This window comes from Gastrolobium bilobum, unplaced genomic scaffold (assembly GCF_033153095.1).
Source record: "Gastrolobium bilobum isolate Gb01-03AN ecotype WA unplaced genomic scaffold, APGP_CSIRO_Gbil_v1 utg7104, whole genome shotgun sequence".
Lineage (NCBI taxonomy): Eukaryota > Viridiplantae > Streptophyta > Magnoliopsida > Fabales > Fabaceae > Gastrolobium > Gastrolobium bilobum.
Genome location: NW_026898416.1, coordinates 391,768 through 407,958, shown reverse-complemented (window position 1 = coordinate 407,958; position 16,191 = coordinate 391,768). Strand labels below are relative to the sequence as shown.

The following is a 16,191-nucleotide window of genomic DNA, read 5'->3' as shown; positions in this document are numbered from 1 at the left end:
AAAAGCCTAAATGAAAAAATATATACTAAAGACAAAAAAAACTAGAAGAAATAATTAAGATACAAAAAATAGAATAAAAAGAAATAATAGTTATGAGTTTCTGATATATTTAATTTTAATTTTAATTTTAATTTTTGTCATTGGTCTATTTTATTTTTTTATTTAAATATGTTTGGTTGTGTTTCTATTTTTTATTTTTTGATCTATTTTATTTTTATTTTTTCTAGATTTTTTTTTAGTCTTATGTCACCCCGTCTCCTAAAGATTTGCGTAAGAAAAAAATAAAAATAAAAATAAAAATAAAGAGATAAAATAGAGATGTAAAAAAGATCAAATAAATCTAAATAAAAAAGAATAAATACACCAAGAACAATTCATAATTGTGATTTCTTTTTCTCTAATTTTTTTTTTTATACATTTTTAGACACATTTGATTTTTTCTACTATTTTTTCTTTATCTTTTATTAAGTGTTTTAATTTTTCATAATATTTAATATTTTTTTCTTTTTCTAAGAATGATAGAATAAGTATACTTAGTTAAAAAAAAAAAGCCATGTGAAATTAAGTGATTAAAAAAAGTCACAAAGTATAAGTAATTCAAAGTAAAAAATTGGTGGTACCACTTTTTTTTTATCTCGCGCAATTCTTTTCTCGTATAAGTGTATAACAGCAGAAAAACAGTTGCTCTAGTTTAAAACTCAAAAGTAAATCGTAATTAAGGATCTAGTTTTTCCTAATTTGCACAGTGCATCCTCTCTAGGGTTTATCGATCAAAATACAAACCAACCATCGTGCGTGCGCCTCTCTCTCTCTCTCCTCTCTCGCGCATGTGAATCATGGAGGAACCTCCACTTTCAGTTTCAGGAACACCAACAGCAACAGCATCGTGCTGGAGCAACGTGGTGAAGAAGCAGCCACCTCAACAAGAGTCCTTGCAGAACGAGCGAGTCTTGGAAGAGACCTTCAAATCCATCAATGGCATCTCAGTTGCCGTCATCGACGCCAACGCCGTTATCGATGCCGGCGACAAGCTTCACAGCTTCGCCGACAAGTTCGTCTCCGTCCCAGAAGTCATGGAGGAAATTCGAGACCCTGTATCACGCCACAAGCTCTCTTTCCTTCCCTTCACTATCCAAACCATGGAGCCTTCCCCTGAAGCCATCAACAAAGGTATCTCTAATATTTTATAACCCTAAAGTTCAAAGAAAAAGGGCTCTTCGTATTTTATGTAAAATTTGAAGGGCACGTGACCTCTTATTGCGGTTCAGTTTTGAATTGGCACTGTAATTAGCCTGGTTGTAACCAAATTTTTATGTTTTCTGCTTCTTCTTTTTTATCGGTACAAGTAGCGTATAAAAAGACTTGAAGAAGATTCTATTTATTATTAGTTTGTAATTGTAGGAAAATTATCTTGGATTTTGATTTAGAGTTGAAAACTTTTCTCTTGCTAATTGCATCCCTACATAATCATGGTTTCTTCACAATGTCATTATTTTTTAACTATATCTTAGCCATTCTGACTAAATTATTTTTTTCTAATGAGGATGATGTCGTTTAATTAATATGATATTGTTAGAAATATAATATAAAATATAAAATCATTCATATGCCTTCATCTAATCGCTTAAGCTTTTGGGAGAGTTGATTGCTGGACCGATATCTTATGTCTCTTGTTGTTTGTAACTTGAAAGTGTGTATTAGATTCTAACGTAAACTCTTTTTACCAATGGGACATGGCAGTTATCAAATTTGCTAGGGCTACTGGTGACCTACAGACACTTTCAGATGTTGATATCAAACTAATAGCTCTAACTTATACTTTGGAGGCTCAAGTTCATGGAACAAAACATCTGAGGGACATCCCACCTCCTGTACAAATGGTAAATGTGAAGAGGTTACCCGAGAAGGACATGCCGGGATGGGGTTCTAATGTGCCTAATTTGCAAGAGTGGGAGGCATTAGAACATGATGCCGAGGACAAGTCAAATTCCAATTCAAGAATCCTTCCTTTGCAGGACTTAAACTTGAACATTGTTCCTCAAGATGACCACACCGGAGATGGTTTGGTGGAGCATACAAGTGAAACTCCTTCAGAAATTCAAGAAGGTGGTTCAAGGAAGCCTAAGAAATATCTACCTGAGAAAAAGGAGATAAACATTGAAGGGACGACAATGGTGGCTGATGGAATTGATGCATCACAAGGACAATTTGATGACAATGCTGGTGATTGGCTGCCTGCTGTCAGTCGAAGTACTCATAGGAGATATCTAAGAAGGAAAGCTAGACGTGAGTACCATGAAGTATTATCCAGTAATCAAGATCAGCAAGATATGGAAGAAAACATTGATGGTAGTGTCAGGGAAGATGCTAGAACTTCAAATCAGCTTGTTCATCATGGTGATGAAGAAAAGCATATTGAAAATGTTGTGTCTGAGAATGATCAGATAATAGAAGAGAACAAAGACAGTGAAAGTGTCTCTGCAATTCTGAAACAAATGAGGCTGGAAGAAGGTTCACTAGAAGTTCTTGATGAAGAACACCGACTAAGTTTGTCTCCTGAAGAACTCCAAACAAACAATGGTAGACTGCAGGAAACCACATCTGATGGCAATTCAACTATAGCCACTGAACCATGCAAGACAGATACAGTCAATGATTTGTCAAATGACTTAGAAATTGCAAGCCAGACCACCGAAGCTGCTGATTTTTCATATGCAGATGATGATGGTAGTGAGCAAAGTTGGATGCTTAGATCTTTGTCTGAATCAAGTGTAGCCTGTGTAACCAGCGACTTTGCAATGCAAAATGTTCTTCTCCAAATGGGTTTACGCCTGCTGGCACCTGGAGGATCACAGATACACCAGCTGCACAGGTAATTGTCAGTGGCTTCTTCAATATTTCATTATGTAATTACAACTTTCCTGCATGAAGAAAATTTTTGAATGCATAAAGGAATTAAAACTTAGATGTTTTATTAAACATAATGTAATATTATAATTATGTTATGACATCCAAGGAAGCACTGACACTCCAAAAAATAGGGAGTGTCGTGTCCGACATGCCGACAGGCTCCGACACAGTGTCCGACACGCGGTCAACATTCCCGACACGTTGACCATTTCGACATGCGAATTTGACTGTGTCCGACACAGTCAAATGGCATTTTTGTAAAATTATTAATTTTTAAAAATATTATTTTTAAAAAAAATTAAAATATATTAATAAAGCTTCCACCTTATCATATCAATTTTTTTTTTTTTCCTTTTTTCCCCTTAAGTAGATAAGAGATCATCTCAGCACCATCGTTGTCATTCCTGCTACGCTCTTGCTGTGTCTCCTTCTCTCTGATCTCTCTCTCTCTCTCATCTGATTTGATCTCTCTCTAATATGATTTGATCTCTCCCTCTCACTCATCCCAGTTCCTGTTTTTTTATTAAAGCTTCCACCTTTATAACGTCTTGATGGGTATTATTAATTTAGTTTCATTTTTTTGTTAAATTATTGAATATTAAATGAAATATACACTAAATAAATTAAAAATATTATTTAATATTAAAACGTGTCCCAACGTGTTGAAATCCATATTTTTTTAGGATTGACGTGTCGGAGTATCGTGTTGTGTCGTGTCACGTGTCACGTGTCACGTGTTGCGTGTCGTGTGTCGTGTGTCGTATCGGTGCTACATAGATGACAACTGCCTATGCTGCATGCTATGACAATTTTAATATACGTGCTTATCTTTTTATTATTTGCATTCCAGATGGATACTTAAATGTCATGCCTGCTATGCTGTCACTGCTGAGATTGGTAGGATTTTCTGTCCAAAATGTGGAAATGGTGGCACCTTAAGGAAGGTAGCTGTCACTGTTAATGAAAATGGAATAATGTTAGCAGCCCGTCGACCTCGAGTTACATTACGTGGCACAAAGGTGAGCATATTGATATAAGATACTGGTGGATATCAATTCTGTTTTCTCATGCCTATTAGTGTGCTAGTCATTTTTTAATAGAGAATGTTTATTGTGCCACTCATTTTGATGTAGTACTGTAGAGTCATTTTTTAAATTGTTGAATGCTTAACTTGATTAATGGGTTACTAATAATTAATAAATAATAGGTTTGGAATCAGAATATGGTGTATCTCATACCCTTCCTGAGATTTATAAGACTTGATGGGCATTTTTGTCCCAAAATTCTGATTGCTAAATGTTGATTTTAATTTGAATGAATAATGCATCTCAATAATCGTTTTAGGAAGTAAAAAGCATATTGCCATTCACAAGATGGGATCACGTATGTCCCTGATGTACGCATTGAAATCTTTGTCACTTAGCGGTCCTTGTTTTTTTTACATGACTTTATGTGCAGTTTTCATTACCTCTACCCCAAGGTGGAAGGGATGCAGTCACAAAGAATCTCATTCTCCGTGAAGATCAACTTCCTCAAAGGGTACTTTATCCTAAAACAAAGAAGAAAACCAACAAGCAGGTTGTGTGTGTGTGTGTGTGTGTTTAAACTACTTATATAGCTAGTGATTTATTTCCCATGGGAATATGGTGCTTTTTCTTTTTGCCCCTCAATCAATTTTAAGTTTCACACTAACCTGAGCTACTTAATTACACTTTGTAGGATGATGACTTCTTTACGCCTGACAATGTCTTCGGCCACCACACAGATAAGAAAGCTTTCCAGCCTCCCATAAGGAAAGCATTAGCAGCTTTCAGTGGGAGGAGAAATCCTAATGACAATCACTTCTCACGCAATAAGCATAAGTAGTGGATTTGTCCAAAAGTTTTGATTGGCTTTTCTTCCCCCTCAATTTTGTTTTTATTGCTGGACTTTGAAAGTTACCTGAAAAACATGATTAAAAGCATGATTCAGTGATTGATTATGAACCTGTTAATTAGTTTCTTAAAGATGATCAGTTTCAATCCCTTCCTGTCTTCCTTAAAGACGCAGAGACCTGCTCAGTTTGATTTCAAATATGGATTTTGGCAATTAGGAATAGTTTGCTCTTCTTGGGGCACCAAAGTAATTTTTGCTTTTGTTCGCCAACTTGGACAATGTGAAGGCTGCATTAGTTTTGAATGGTTTTAGATTTGGAGTGTTTTGAGTTATTGACTATTCATGAACGGTTTGGATCGACTGGAGTTAAATAATGAATAAATAAATAAACTGGACTCTGCAGTTATCCAACGATTTATATTTATACTTTTTTAATGATATTTTTTAAAACTTTTTACGACTGGGAGGATGGTGATTTATTTATGAGACGGAGGGGTGGACACTGGACAGATCTTCCGTGACAAGTGGATGTGGGGAGTTATCCTTGTGTCATAGCTAGAAGTCACGTCTGAGGAAATCTTTATTTTAAAATAAAAGCTTTTTCTCCTCTTTGCTCTTCAATATGAAGGTTTTTTTTTTTTTTTTTTTGAGTTTTAAGAAAAAATCTCTCACTCAATCTTTAATTCTCCGAGTGAATAAGGAGAGATCGTACCAGGTAGGTGAAATCATAAAGAGAGAAAGTGATAGGGGCCAACGGCCAAGGCTGGACAAGTGCCCACATCGGAGTTCAAGTATATATTGGAATTTGGCCATTTAGGCCTGGGCATGGCTCGGCGTCTAAGTCTTGACCCGGAACAAGTTATTTCCCCAATCTTTTCTCCTTAGTTTTCATTCAATGGAAACAGCAAGAGAACGTAAAAAGTGGATTTACGATGATTGAGTGGATTTTTTTTTTATTACTTTATTCTCAAATCCGTAAACCACGCAGAAGCCTGGTCTTACATTCATAGTTCAACGCAGTCAACAGTCGCAAATTAATATTATGATGTGAATTCTTTGCATTAATTTAGGCTGTGGTCCTAATAGCTACCTATATCAATAATATCACGCACTTAAAGCTCGACTTTGTGCTCAGCAAAAAAGTAAACCTCTGAATAAGTGAAGGCCCCAGTGGAATAACAAAATGGTCAATATATACAAAAAGAAAAAGGAAAAACAGTTGTCTAGCACAATCTTCTTCCATTCATTCAACAATTTCTTAACTTTCTACCTGTCAGCCACTGCTATACAAGGACACCTTGTCTTGCATTAATCCTTACACATTCCCTTTTTGAGCAATCATTTACAGGTAAGAGAAATAAAATTAAAGAGAAAAAAGTGAAAGAGAAAGAAAAGAAAAGAAAAGTAAGTAATCAGAAAAGTATTATTGGTTATAGGTCTGCTTCAGTGTATATATATTGTGTTAGTTTTGACTTTTGAGTATTGACTCAATTATGATGAAAGTGCTAGCTCAGCCCAAGCCAGAGATGATGCCTTGAGCTCCACGCTTATTGATGTGTCAATTCTGCTCTCAAGCATGCTGCATAATTCTCGCATTGATGGACGCACAGTGGGATCAGGACTGATACAAAGTGTTATTACCTCACATATTACTTTGAGGTCATCATATCTAAAATGTTTCAACTCAGGATCCACCAAATATGACATTACTTCTGGCATTTCAAGATAGTCCATGGCCTGCAGCATATATGAATTTAGCATTAAGATTTCATGCTTTCAGGGATGCCTATAAAAGATCAAAGGGCAAAACCCAGTGCACAAGACTCCCTGATTTGTGAGGGCAAGGGTGCCTACAAAAAAAAGAAAGAAAAAAATTTCAGGAAATTTCTTACCCAATCCACCAAGTACCCTTTCTCCTTGCAGTATGGAGGTCTCCCACTGATTATCTCCAGTAGAAGTACTGCAAAAGCATAAACGTTTCCTTTGGTATCAAGATGGCGTGCCTCAAGGGAGTTTGGAAGAACACAAACAGAACCTTGGCTGCTAACAGAACCAGAATTTTTTTCTGATCTTTCAATAATTGTCTTCCAACTTTCAAAATCAACCAGCTGCAATTTAATTAAGGTTCATTACAAAGAGGACAAAAACATACAGTACATAAACATAGGTGCGCATTAGATGACTCTTTCTTATCCTCAATCTTGACTGCTATAAGATACTCAGCACAATCATAATTGGCATGTTAGAAAATTTAAACTAGGTTGCATGCACACCTTAGGGGAAAAATCTTCTGTGAGGTATACGGCATTGGAATTCAACTCTGAGATAGTGAATGGCGGCTCAACTTCGGTGTGCAAATACTTGAGTCCACGTGCAATGCCTAAAATAATTTTCATGCGCCGTGTCCAAGACAGCTGGCACCCTTCTCCATCTGCAGTCATAATTTTATGTTTTAAGGAACTGAAACGCAAAGAAATACATAATACACTATCTAGAAACTTTACTTACAACAATGTAGGTGGTCATAAAGTGTCCCATTTGATGCATACTCAAAAACGAGCATCCTTGTAAATGGAGTGTCCTCTCTACAATAGCCTAGTAGTTTTCCAGTATTATCATGAATTAACCTTGCCAATTCTGCTACCTGAATGGCATAAATAGAAGAAAAATTTAAAGACTTGTTTGATTATTTTTCTGTCAATTCTTGCACACTGTATGCATTGGAATGTTTTATGGGTTTTATAAGAGTTATGTTGTAGGAAAAGTGATTGTGTAATGTTATAGAGATTCGTTTTGCGTGTTTTAATTTTTTATTTATTTTTTTGTTTTAAAAAGTGTGAGCCCTACAAAATGTTGTGAGTGTAGGAAAGTTTGTTGTGTTATGTTAAAGGATAAAATGAAAACCCATGTTTTATTTACCTCTCTCTGAAAATAGAGCTCCAGGTATCCTGTCCAATGCTCTTCCTTGATGCAGAGGGAAATTACAGCAATCTCAGGCCCACCTTTCATGGTACCCTTATAGACCACACTATCTGGTGAAGACCCAATTATGTTGCTGAAGTCTTCACATGCCACTTCAAGCTCTTGTCTGTTATATCTAGTCACGTCCTTCAGCATCTCAGAGTCTGCACATCGATAATGTTAAAAATGTTGAAAATAGTTATAAAAATATTAGAAGTAAATACAAAGCAGAAAACAAAGAAACCTAACCTATATATACTGTCATATGATCTTTCTCGCTTGCAGATTTTTTCCAAGGAATAATGATAGATGATCTGTTGTTAAACCTCTGGAAAGCAGTGAGAATAGCAATCAAAAAGAGAGAACCAACCATGGTTCCCGTTACTATTTCTAGAGCCAAAAGCCAAGCAGGTTTTGATGCTCCATGATGCTTGGACACATGATCAGCAGCAGATTGGTACTTTGGGTTCACTGATGGATGGCTCTGGGCAGGTGAAGCACCAGCTATGAAATAATAGTTCATTATTAGATGTGAAACAAGCTAGGAATGATTAAAGGTAAAGCGTATATCCTAGTAAATTGATAAAATGCATATTGGATTTACAAAATTCATATTAAATTTGTAAATATCACATAGATCCATTATTCCATTCTAAACACCGGGTTGCGTTTCAAAAAAGGAATGTAAAGGAAATCCAGTGAAAGCCACTTTACAATGAAGTCAAGAGTCAATACTGAACTCATTTCATCTGCTCCGAATGAATCAAATTTTATGAAATGTCTACGAGGAATTTTAAATGCAAAAAAGACCATGTACATACCACATTGCACAGAAGTGCGCTGTTTTATGTCTTTGATCTGGAGGCAATTCCCTTGAAAGCTTGATCTGTATGACAGAGTTCATGTTTTCTAAGTACAGAGGTTGACTAGAATGCCAACATGAAAAGAAAATAAAAAAGGTACCTTGGAAGATAGTCCAAGCATTTGGGTATGCTACCAACAAAAAAGTTATATGAAAAATCAGCAACTTTTAACTGGGATGAACGACAGAAGCCAATTAAGTTCATATTTGAGGCATACCTGAAGAAATAATGGGAACTTCAAGAGTCAGATTAACAAGATCCAAATTTTGATGGTATAACTTGTATTTTATACATACTTGAGAGCTTCACTATGTTTTAATTACAACCAATTCAAGCAAATTCATAATGCCAAAGGTAATTTAAGTCTCCCTAATTATATCCTTATACCCAATGACTGGATTCATGAACACATTGACAATTTGACATTTGTAGCAATGATAAATTATCATATCCCATAGATGCCCAAACTATTTCTTTCATAGTAAAAACAATTAATCCCTAAACAAACTACCCCAATTCGAATTTCAAATTTTTTACTCACATCCCATGCATATTCGAAGAAAAATTTGAACTACCACCAGCAGGAACAGGTCCTTGAAGCTTATTTCTATCAAGCCGAAGTTCTTGAAGGTACTTCAAATTTCCTAGTTCTGGAGGTAGCCTACCAGTCAACCCATTGGACTGCAAGTTTCTACAAGAATGCAAATAAGTTGAATACATATGAGTCCATGACAATACTGTTAAAGAGTCAATAATTTTCTCTATTGAGGAAGAGCATATTGATTTCCTTTTACATTTTTACAACTTGGGTCAAATTCCCAATTTCTGGAGGAATTGGTCCTGATAACTGATTCATTCCCAAATCCAACACCGTAAGAGATTTTAACATGCCCAATTCTTTCGGTATTATTCCAATGAGATTGTTTCCATGCAAGATCCTACAACCATAAGAACCAGAAATTAGTTACAACCATGACTTTCCAGAACTATAACACATGGTAATTGCACTAAATCACTAATTAAACGAAGTAAGATTTTCAGAATGATTTGTGGATAGGAGAAAACAAGGAACATACAGTTCTTGCAAGTAGGTGATTTGCCCAAATTCTGGAGCAAGAAACCCCCTTAATAGTGACCCCGATATGTTTCTGCAAAGAAGGATCCCAATCTGTAGTATTAGAAATGTGCTAGCTTAGAAATGTATGTCATCAATTGATCATCTAAGCCATGAAGCATGTCAAATCACAACACTACAATTTATAACCCAAAGAAATGCACTAAATAGATCCATGGTATCTTACAGCTTGATGACATGATCTCCAGCCGCAGTGCATGAAACGCCATTCCAGTCACAAGGATCTGAATCCAAAGTATTCCAATTGGACAAAACCAGATGTGGATCTTCATATACAGCTTCTTTGAAAGTTATAAGTGCCCCAACTGTGCAGAAAAAAAAAAATCTAAGGTTAAGAAAAAGAGGGGGCAATGCAAATGCTTCATTTCTGTGAATGCTGAAATACCATAGTTCCATTAAGTAGCCAAGACAAAAGTACTATGAGAATGAAAAGCAATTACTCGATCTCAAAACTTCCAAGTTCACGCAAGAAACCAAAATGGCAAATTTTGCTACTTAATGACACTATACACATTACTTTAAAACTCACAAGAAATCATTGATTTCCAAGTTCCAACGAAAAGAAGAACAAAAAGAACATAAGATTAACCATTTTTGTGCTTTCTTTATCGTTTCCCAGTAGCCCAAAAAAGGTTAACATGAGTGAAGAGTTGAGATCTGAGAGAGAAAGTGAATACTCAACCATAAATTCATACCTTCATTTGAGGCCACCATACCAGAAGCCACGAAGGAGAGCGTGAAAACCAAACCCAGAAACAACAATGAAGTACATAAATTCATCTTCTCCCAAGGTTTTCTGCACTCTATTGTTCCTTCTTCCTTGTTAGTCACCAAGGAGCTCTTCCCAATAAAAGTAGAATTCAGCAGAAAAAAAAAAAGGCAGCAAAAACTGAAAACCTCGGAACTTGGTGGGATTTATACCATGAAAAAAATACAAACTAAGCCGAGTTCAGGGGTTCTAAAAATGCACATTACTACGTAGATTTATCAATGAAGAAATGAAAGATAAAAGTGGGGAAACAGCGGGAGAAAAAAGCAGTTTTAAATCCTAGATTTGAAAACTGCCACTGAAAAGAAGAAGAAGAGAAACACAGAAGCAAGTAAATTCTGAAAAAGGGTGACACTGACACTCTACTAGACTCAACTCTGAAGAAAACCCACAAGAGGATGAAACTTTGATTCAAAGAGAGTTTATCCAAGATTGGATTTTGATGGCACTTAACATGAAAATGAATGGCCTTTTTTAGTTTTCAATTATGTTAAAAATATCGCGTTTTATGAATGTTTTTGGTATAAAAATTCATTCTTTTTCTCTTTCTCTTCTTCCCCTCTTGCTTGTTTCAAATTAATTGGAATGATTAGTGTTATTTTTCTACTAGTTGATTGCATTTCCAGGTACTGATCGGTGATGGGGATGGGTTAAAGCTTGATTATTTGAAATATCGTGAGGCGAGAAATTCGAACTCGCTTTTTTGCGTCATTTGTCAAAGGTTGTTAAAATCAAGGTTGGACTCAAAGGGATCGATCAACAACTAACATTGTAATTCAGAATTTAGGTTTACTGTATGGATCAAAAAATAGTTAATTATTTTAAAGTCTTAATATTGTTTCTGCTCCCAACAAAATTATTTTTTGGTGAAGAATAACTGCGATTTATTCAAAAGGATAGTTAATTATTTTTACATTAACATTAAATTCATATAGTTAATTATTTTAAAGTCTTAATATTGTTTCCGCTCCTAACAAAATTATCTCTGTGGAGGATACTTGCGATTTATTCCAAAGGATAGTTAATTATTTTTACATTAAATCAAAATCAAATCCATACAGTAAACCTAAATTCTGAATTACAATGTTAATAAACTGTATAAGATTGTAACCCCTTTAAAGATGACTTTAAAATTAAAAGGTTAAATTCTATTTTTAAACTTACTTTAATTTCAATTTCAACTATGAGTGTGAAAGGGACTTAATTTTAAACATGTTTGAAATTTAAAAGTTGAAAATTGATTGAAGTAGCTTACTAAGCTTAGCATCAATTATGCATTTAGCTCATATGTACACATATTATATTATGGGTTTATTATGAATAGTTTTGGAGATAAGATATTATTACTATCAATTAGTATTATTATCAATGTTATTACCAATTTGTTTCACAGTTAGATCAATTATATTGATCCAATGATTATATTTATTTTTACTTTTATATAGTTATGATTTCTCATATTTAATGTCACATTAAATATGAGGAATCCTAACCATATAAAGAAAAATAAATATTAAATATTAAATATAAGAAAAAAAATAAGATTTTTAGAGAGTTAAATAAGAAGAATTAACATAATCGATCTAACGAGAAAACAAACTCGTAATGACATTGATAATAATGCTAATTAGTAATAACAATATCCTATGTCATAATTTCGTATACATCATGATCCAAAACCTATAAATGTGTTTGCGAATTACGTGCGGCATTCAACGGGCATGTGAAGAAAATTTAAAAGAAAAATTAGGATCCAACGATAGTGAAGGATTTGTATAAATTTTGGTGAAATTGTATTGGTGACTTTCAGCGTTTCCTAAAATGAAAATGAAATGTTGTGCAAACTGCAAATCAGTGTGACTAATAAAGAGAGTAGAGACGATAAATAATTTTAACTTTTAAAATGTGTATGCCAATTTAAAGTTTAAGAAAGTGAATCTTATAAAAAAAATTGCAAAACTTTTGTATTTGTTCCAATGAAAATAAATTTCATGGGCAGTTTAAAATAAATCCAACTTATAAGAATACCTTGTAGTCTCAATGAAAAAAATATATCATATTTCATAAAATTTAAAGTCACATAAGTTAAAATCAATAAAAATTCTGCATAAAAATAAAGGGATTTATTATTCTTATATTATATAAAAAAAAATTTATCTCTTACACGCACAAATTCAAGATAGATCTCATTCTACTTTCTCTCTCTCGTCTTGAAAGTGGATCTCACATGTATAAATGAGTTGTAATTATCTCCTACTGTATGAGAAAATTATTATCCAAAAATAAAATAATAAAATGGTTTAAGTAGATTGAAGCACCTCAGTGGTTCAATGTTGAGTTTTAGTAAAAAATTCATGTAAAACTATACCGATATAATATTCATCAAAGGGAAAAATATTTTTCCACCGAGATAAAGTTATCTTCAGTGAGATCAAAACGACGTCGTTTTGGGATTATAAGATTAAAAAATTATAATGATAAAAACTAATATGACCCTGCAATATATTATAATTACAAAAATACCTTAATTTTTGTCCCAAAATAACATCATTTTGAGTTCATCAGAGATAATTTATCTCCCGTGACGGAGAAATCATTTCCCGATATTCAAATATGTATTTAAATATCAAAATAAAAATGGCGTAAGTTTTATGTTTGGCCGCTAAGGTCTAAAGTTATCGTGGTAGATACCGCGATTTATCATAAGAAATAAATAAAGACGAAATGGTATTGACTTTTGGTACAGTGTAAATTTACTCCCTCTCGACTTAAAAAAAAGGTTGTAAGTTCACAGGGTTTACGTTTGTGTTTTAATCAAACCCCAGCGACGTTTAATCTTAATCACAATTTTTTACTTTAATAAATACTATAATGAGTAGAATATGCATAATTTGAAAAATTAAGAATAATATACTTCATTTTAAATTATACTTATAATTTGATAATTATTACAAAAATATTAACTTTTTAGAAAATTACTTTGTTATGTCACTTTAAAATATATTATAAAATATACCATTTTTTATGAAATTTTTTTATCACTTTTTCCGTAGTCAACGTCAATGTATTAACAACAGCTGTGGTGATAACTTTGTAACTGAAAAAAAAAAAAAAAAAAGAGTCGTGTAGCTGCTTACGAATAGTTATTTTGGAAAAATATTTTTTGATGAAAAATAGTGCCACCAATTAAGAATTAATCGTTTTAATTGTACGGTTGATGTTTAGTTAGGTTAAATATTAATTAAGCAAAAGTGCTTTTTGAAAAAGGAAGGAAAACCTTCCAAAATTCCTCATTTCACAGTTGTTCTCCATCTAAAACCATTATTAAAGCTAGTGTCGTGCATCAAATATCCTTCTGGTCTTGATGGATAACAACCCCCACCGCTACCCCCAACCTTTATTTTTTCCTAAATTGTGTTTTTGAATATGAATAAGCCACTAGTGCCTAATATTGTTTTGCATCTGAGGGTGAATTTAGCTTATTAATATTTTCTCCTATATACGCCTCCATTTTTATGTTCATATATGCTTATTTTGTCTTTTATTTATTACAGCTTAGGTATAAGTATGAAAAAGAAACTTCTATAATTAAAGGCCAAAAAAACTAGATATGAAGACCAATTGATTTTGATCTTATGTTACGTATTATTTTATTATTGTCAAATGACAAATAGTTATAAGTCTATTCTTTGCATGATAGGGGGACCAAAAGACAAAATGAGATATTTTTTAAGCCTGAAGGGCCCAACAGTGCTTCCAAGCAATGCCCTTAAAAGGTAGGAGTATATGTAAAGGAAAGTGGAACCTCATGATATTGAATAAAATTGCATTATAAGGCAGATGACCAAATACAAAAAACACTAAATTATTAAACACAATTTGTTTTAAAAAAAGGGAGAACATGAATTTAATGATGTACACATATTTTTTCAATTTTATTTTTGTATATGAAGTCAGCTCATTGATTAGGTATCAAGTGTTGAAGATGTAGCATGAAGACAGGTTGGGTCCATTATCATTTGAACTTTCAAAATCTGAGATGGTTTTTGTTTTAGCTTTTGACAAAGTTCCATCCACATATCCATGTTGGAGGAATTCCTTTCACCTGGCATAAGAGTCCTCCATGTGCATGCTTTGATAATTAAGGGCCCCAACATGCTTTTCTTTATTCAAATATACTCTCTTGCACAAGAAAGAGAAGTTCCCCTACGAACTTTACTTTCCCTGTCCTTTGGTAGGTTTTTGCATTGAATTGGTTGCCTCTACAATCCTATCAATGACTTCTTTATCATCTTTTCTTTGCTTTATTGCTATCCAAGAATTTTCCAATCTTCCCTCACGGAAATAAAGAGCATATATATAGAGAGAGGAGATTGAAATCTCCTTTGAAAGTTCCATGGCTGATAAGAGATAAGATCCTAAAGTTGGCCCTACTAATATGATTCTTACACACTATGTAAATTTTGTTTTATAATCTACAAAATTTCTTCCTAATGCGACATTATCATGTTTCTCAAACACTAAGGTTTGTGCAATTGAAGCGACATAATGTGTTGGGGGCGGTTCTTATAATTATTATAGCGAAACTAATATTGCTTTGTTCTTGTTTTTTGCTAAATAATTTAACTTTGCTTTTATCCTTAGAAGTTAGTTTATCTGTCCGCTTCGTAATCAAAATTGATTCAAGGGCAAGGAATTCAAAGTTTGGTTGGACACATAATGATATAATATTGGTTTGATTAAGGAAAGAAAGAGCACCATCATTTGGTGAGCTTAAAAGTAGCTTACAGCAATGATTTGCTGGTTTTCAAGTCAAATTATCTCTCTTACTTTAAAAAATCACGTTGCTACAAATTGCTTTTGAAATGCCAAAATCACACAAACAAGCTACAGAGAATCATTTAGTTTATAATGATAAAGTGTGGCTTCACCCTTAAGTATATGTTTTTGGAACTAAAACTTCATTGAACACACTGCTAGTAATGTCCTCAACAGTATAGGTTATAATACGTACAAATGCTCCATATGCCTGCTCTGCTTATTGAAAAGAAGATAAAGTATGAATAAAAAATATTTAAAAGAGGATGATATGCATATAAGATGGCTTTTTCACCCTTTTGCCCCTTATTAATTAATTAATAATTATTTTGCCCCTTATTCGAAATTATTTATCAATCTGCCCCTTTTTAGTCGATTACCTTGAATTTTTAATCGACTAAATGGCCAAAACAGAATAAAAATGGCTGCTGGGAGATTTAATCGACTAAATCTCCCTTAGTCGACTAAATCTTCATATTTGACAAAAAAAAAAAATAAGTCAGTATGATTTTAATCGATTAAGTAGGGAGATTTAGTCGATTAAATCTCCCAACAACCGTTTAGTCGATTAAAAATACAAGGTAGTCGACTAAAGAGGGACAGATTGATAAATAGTTTCGAATCAGGGGTAAAATAGTTATTAATTAATTAATAAGGGGCAAAAAGGTGAAAATGCCCATATAAGATGGTCCGATGGATCTCATTCTAAACTAGCATCTTTAAAGATATTCGAGTATAATGAAGTTTTACATTAATTGATTGATAGTAAATTAAATAAATATAATATAAATAAAATAATTTGTAAATTTAATGTCTTAAAATTTTAGGTTAAGGTATGTTATTAAACTTACTTATTGTTT

At 33.4% G+C, this 16,191-nt stretch overlaps 2 protein-coding genes across 3 annotated transcripts; one reads left to right on the top strand and one right to left on the bottom strand.

The window, feature by feature from the left end:
* The first annotated feature begins 773 nt into the window (after positions 1-773).
* Positions 774-5,067, top strand: LOC133316072 (RNA-binding NOB1-like protein). 2 transcript variants are annotated; one of them, XM_061517772.1, is made up of 6 exons: positions 774-1,170; positions 1,741-2,397; positions 2,452-2,872; positions 3,761-3,929; positions 4,369-4,488; positions 4,630-5,067. In XM_061517772.1, exons 1-6 carry the CDS (start codon positions 837-839, stop codon positions 4,774-4,776), a joined length of 1,848 nt encoding a protein of 615 aa, XP_061373756.1. In that variant the 5' UTR covers positions 774-836; the 3' UTR covers positions 4,777-5,067. The 2 variants fall into 2 exon arrangements, with proteins under 2 accessions (XP_061373756.1, XP_061373755.1); XM_061517771.1 differs by having other exon boundaries at positions 1,741-2,872.
* A 1,071-nt stretch (positions 5,068-6,138) lies between these two features.
* Positions 6,139-10,515, bottom strand: LOC133316073 (probable LRR receptor-like serine/threonine-protein kinase At1g63430). Its single transcript, XM_061517773.1, has 13 exons — positions 10,440-10,515; positions 9,911-10,049; positions 9,686-9,757; positions 9,404-9,547; positions 9,151-9,300; positions 8,710-8,826; positions 8,568-8,632; positions 7,996-8,250; positions 7,705-7,910; positions 7,294-7,429; positions 7,059-7,216; positions 6,678-6,893; positions 6,139-6,522 (listed from the first exon to the last, which is right to left on the bottom strand). Exons 1-13 carry the CDS (start codon positions 10,456-10,458, stop codon positions 6,277-6,279), a joined length of 1,923 nt encoding a protein of 640 aa, XP_061373757.1. The 5' UTR covers positions 10,459-10,515; the 3' UTR covers positions 6,139-6,276.
* Positions 10,516-16,191: the final 5,676 nt, after the last annotated feature.

Coding starts and splice junctions, on each gene's coding strand:
- LOC133316072 (XM_061517771.1), top strand. CDS start 837: ATGGAGGAACCTCCACTTTCAGTTTCAGGAACACCAACAGCAACAGCA. Junction 2,873..3,760: donor CAGATACACCAGCTGCACAG/GTAATTGTCAGT, acceptor TTTGCATTCCAG/ATGGATACTTAAATGTCATG. Junction 4,489..4,629: donor AGAAGAAAACCAACAAGCAG/GTTGTGTGTGTG, acceptor TACACTTTGTAG/GATGATGACTTCTTTACGCC.
- LOC133316073 (XM_061517773.1), bottom strand. Junction 8,633..8,709: donor TGCTTGGACTATCTTCCAAG/GTACCTTTTTTA, acceptor TCTGTCATACAG/ATCAAGCTTTCAAGGGAATT. Junction 8,251..8,567: donor GCGCACTTCTGTGCAATGTG/GTATGTACATGG, acceptor ATTATTTCATAG/CTGGTGCTTCACCTGCCCAG.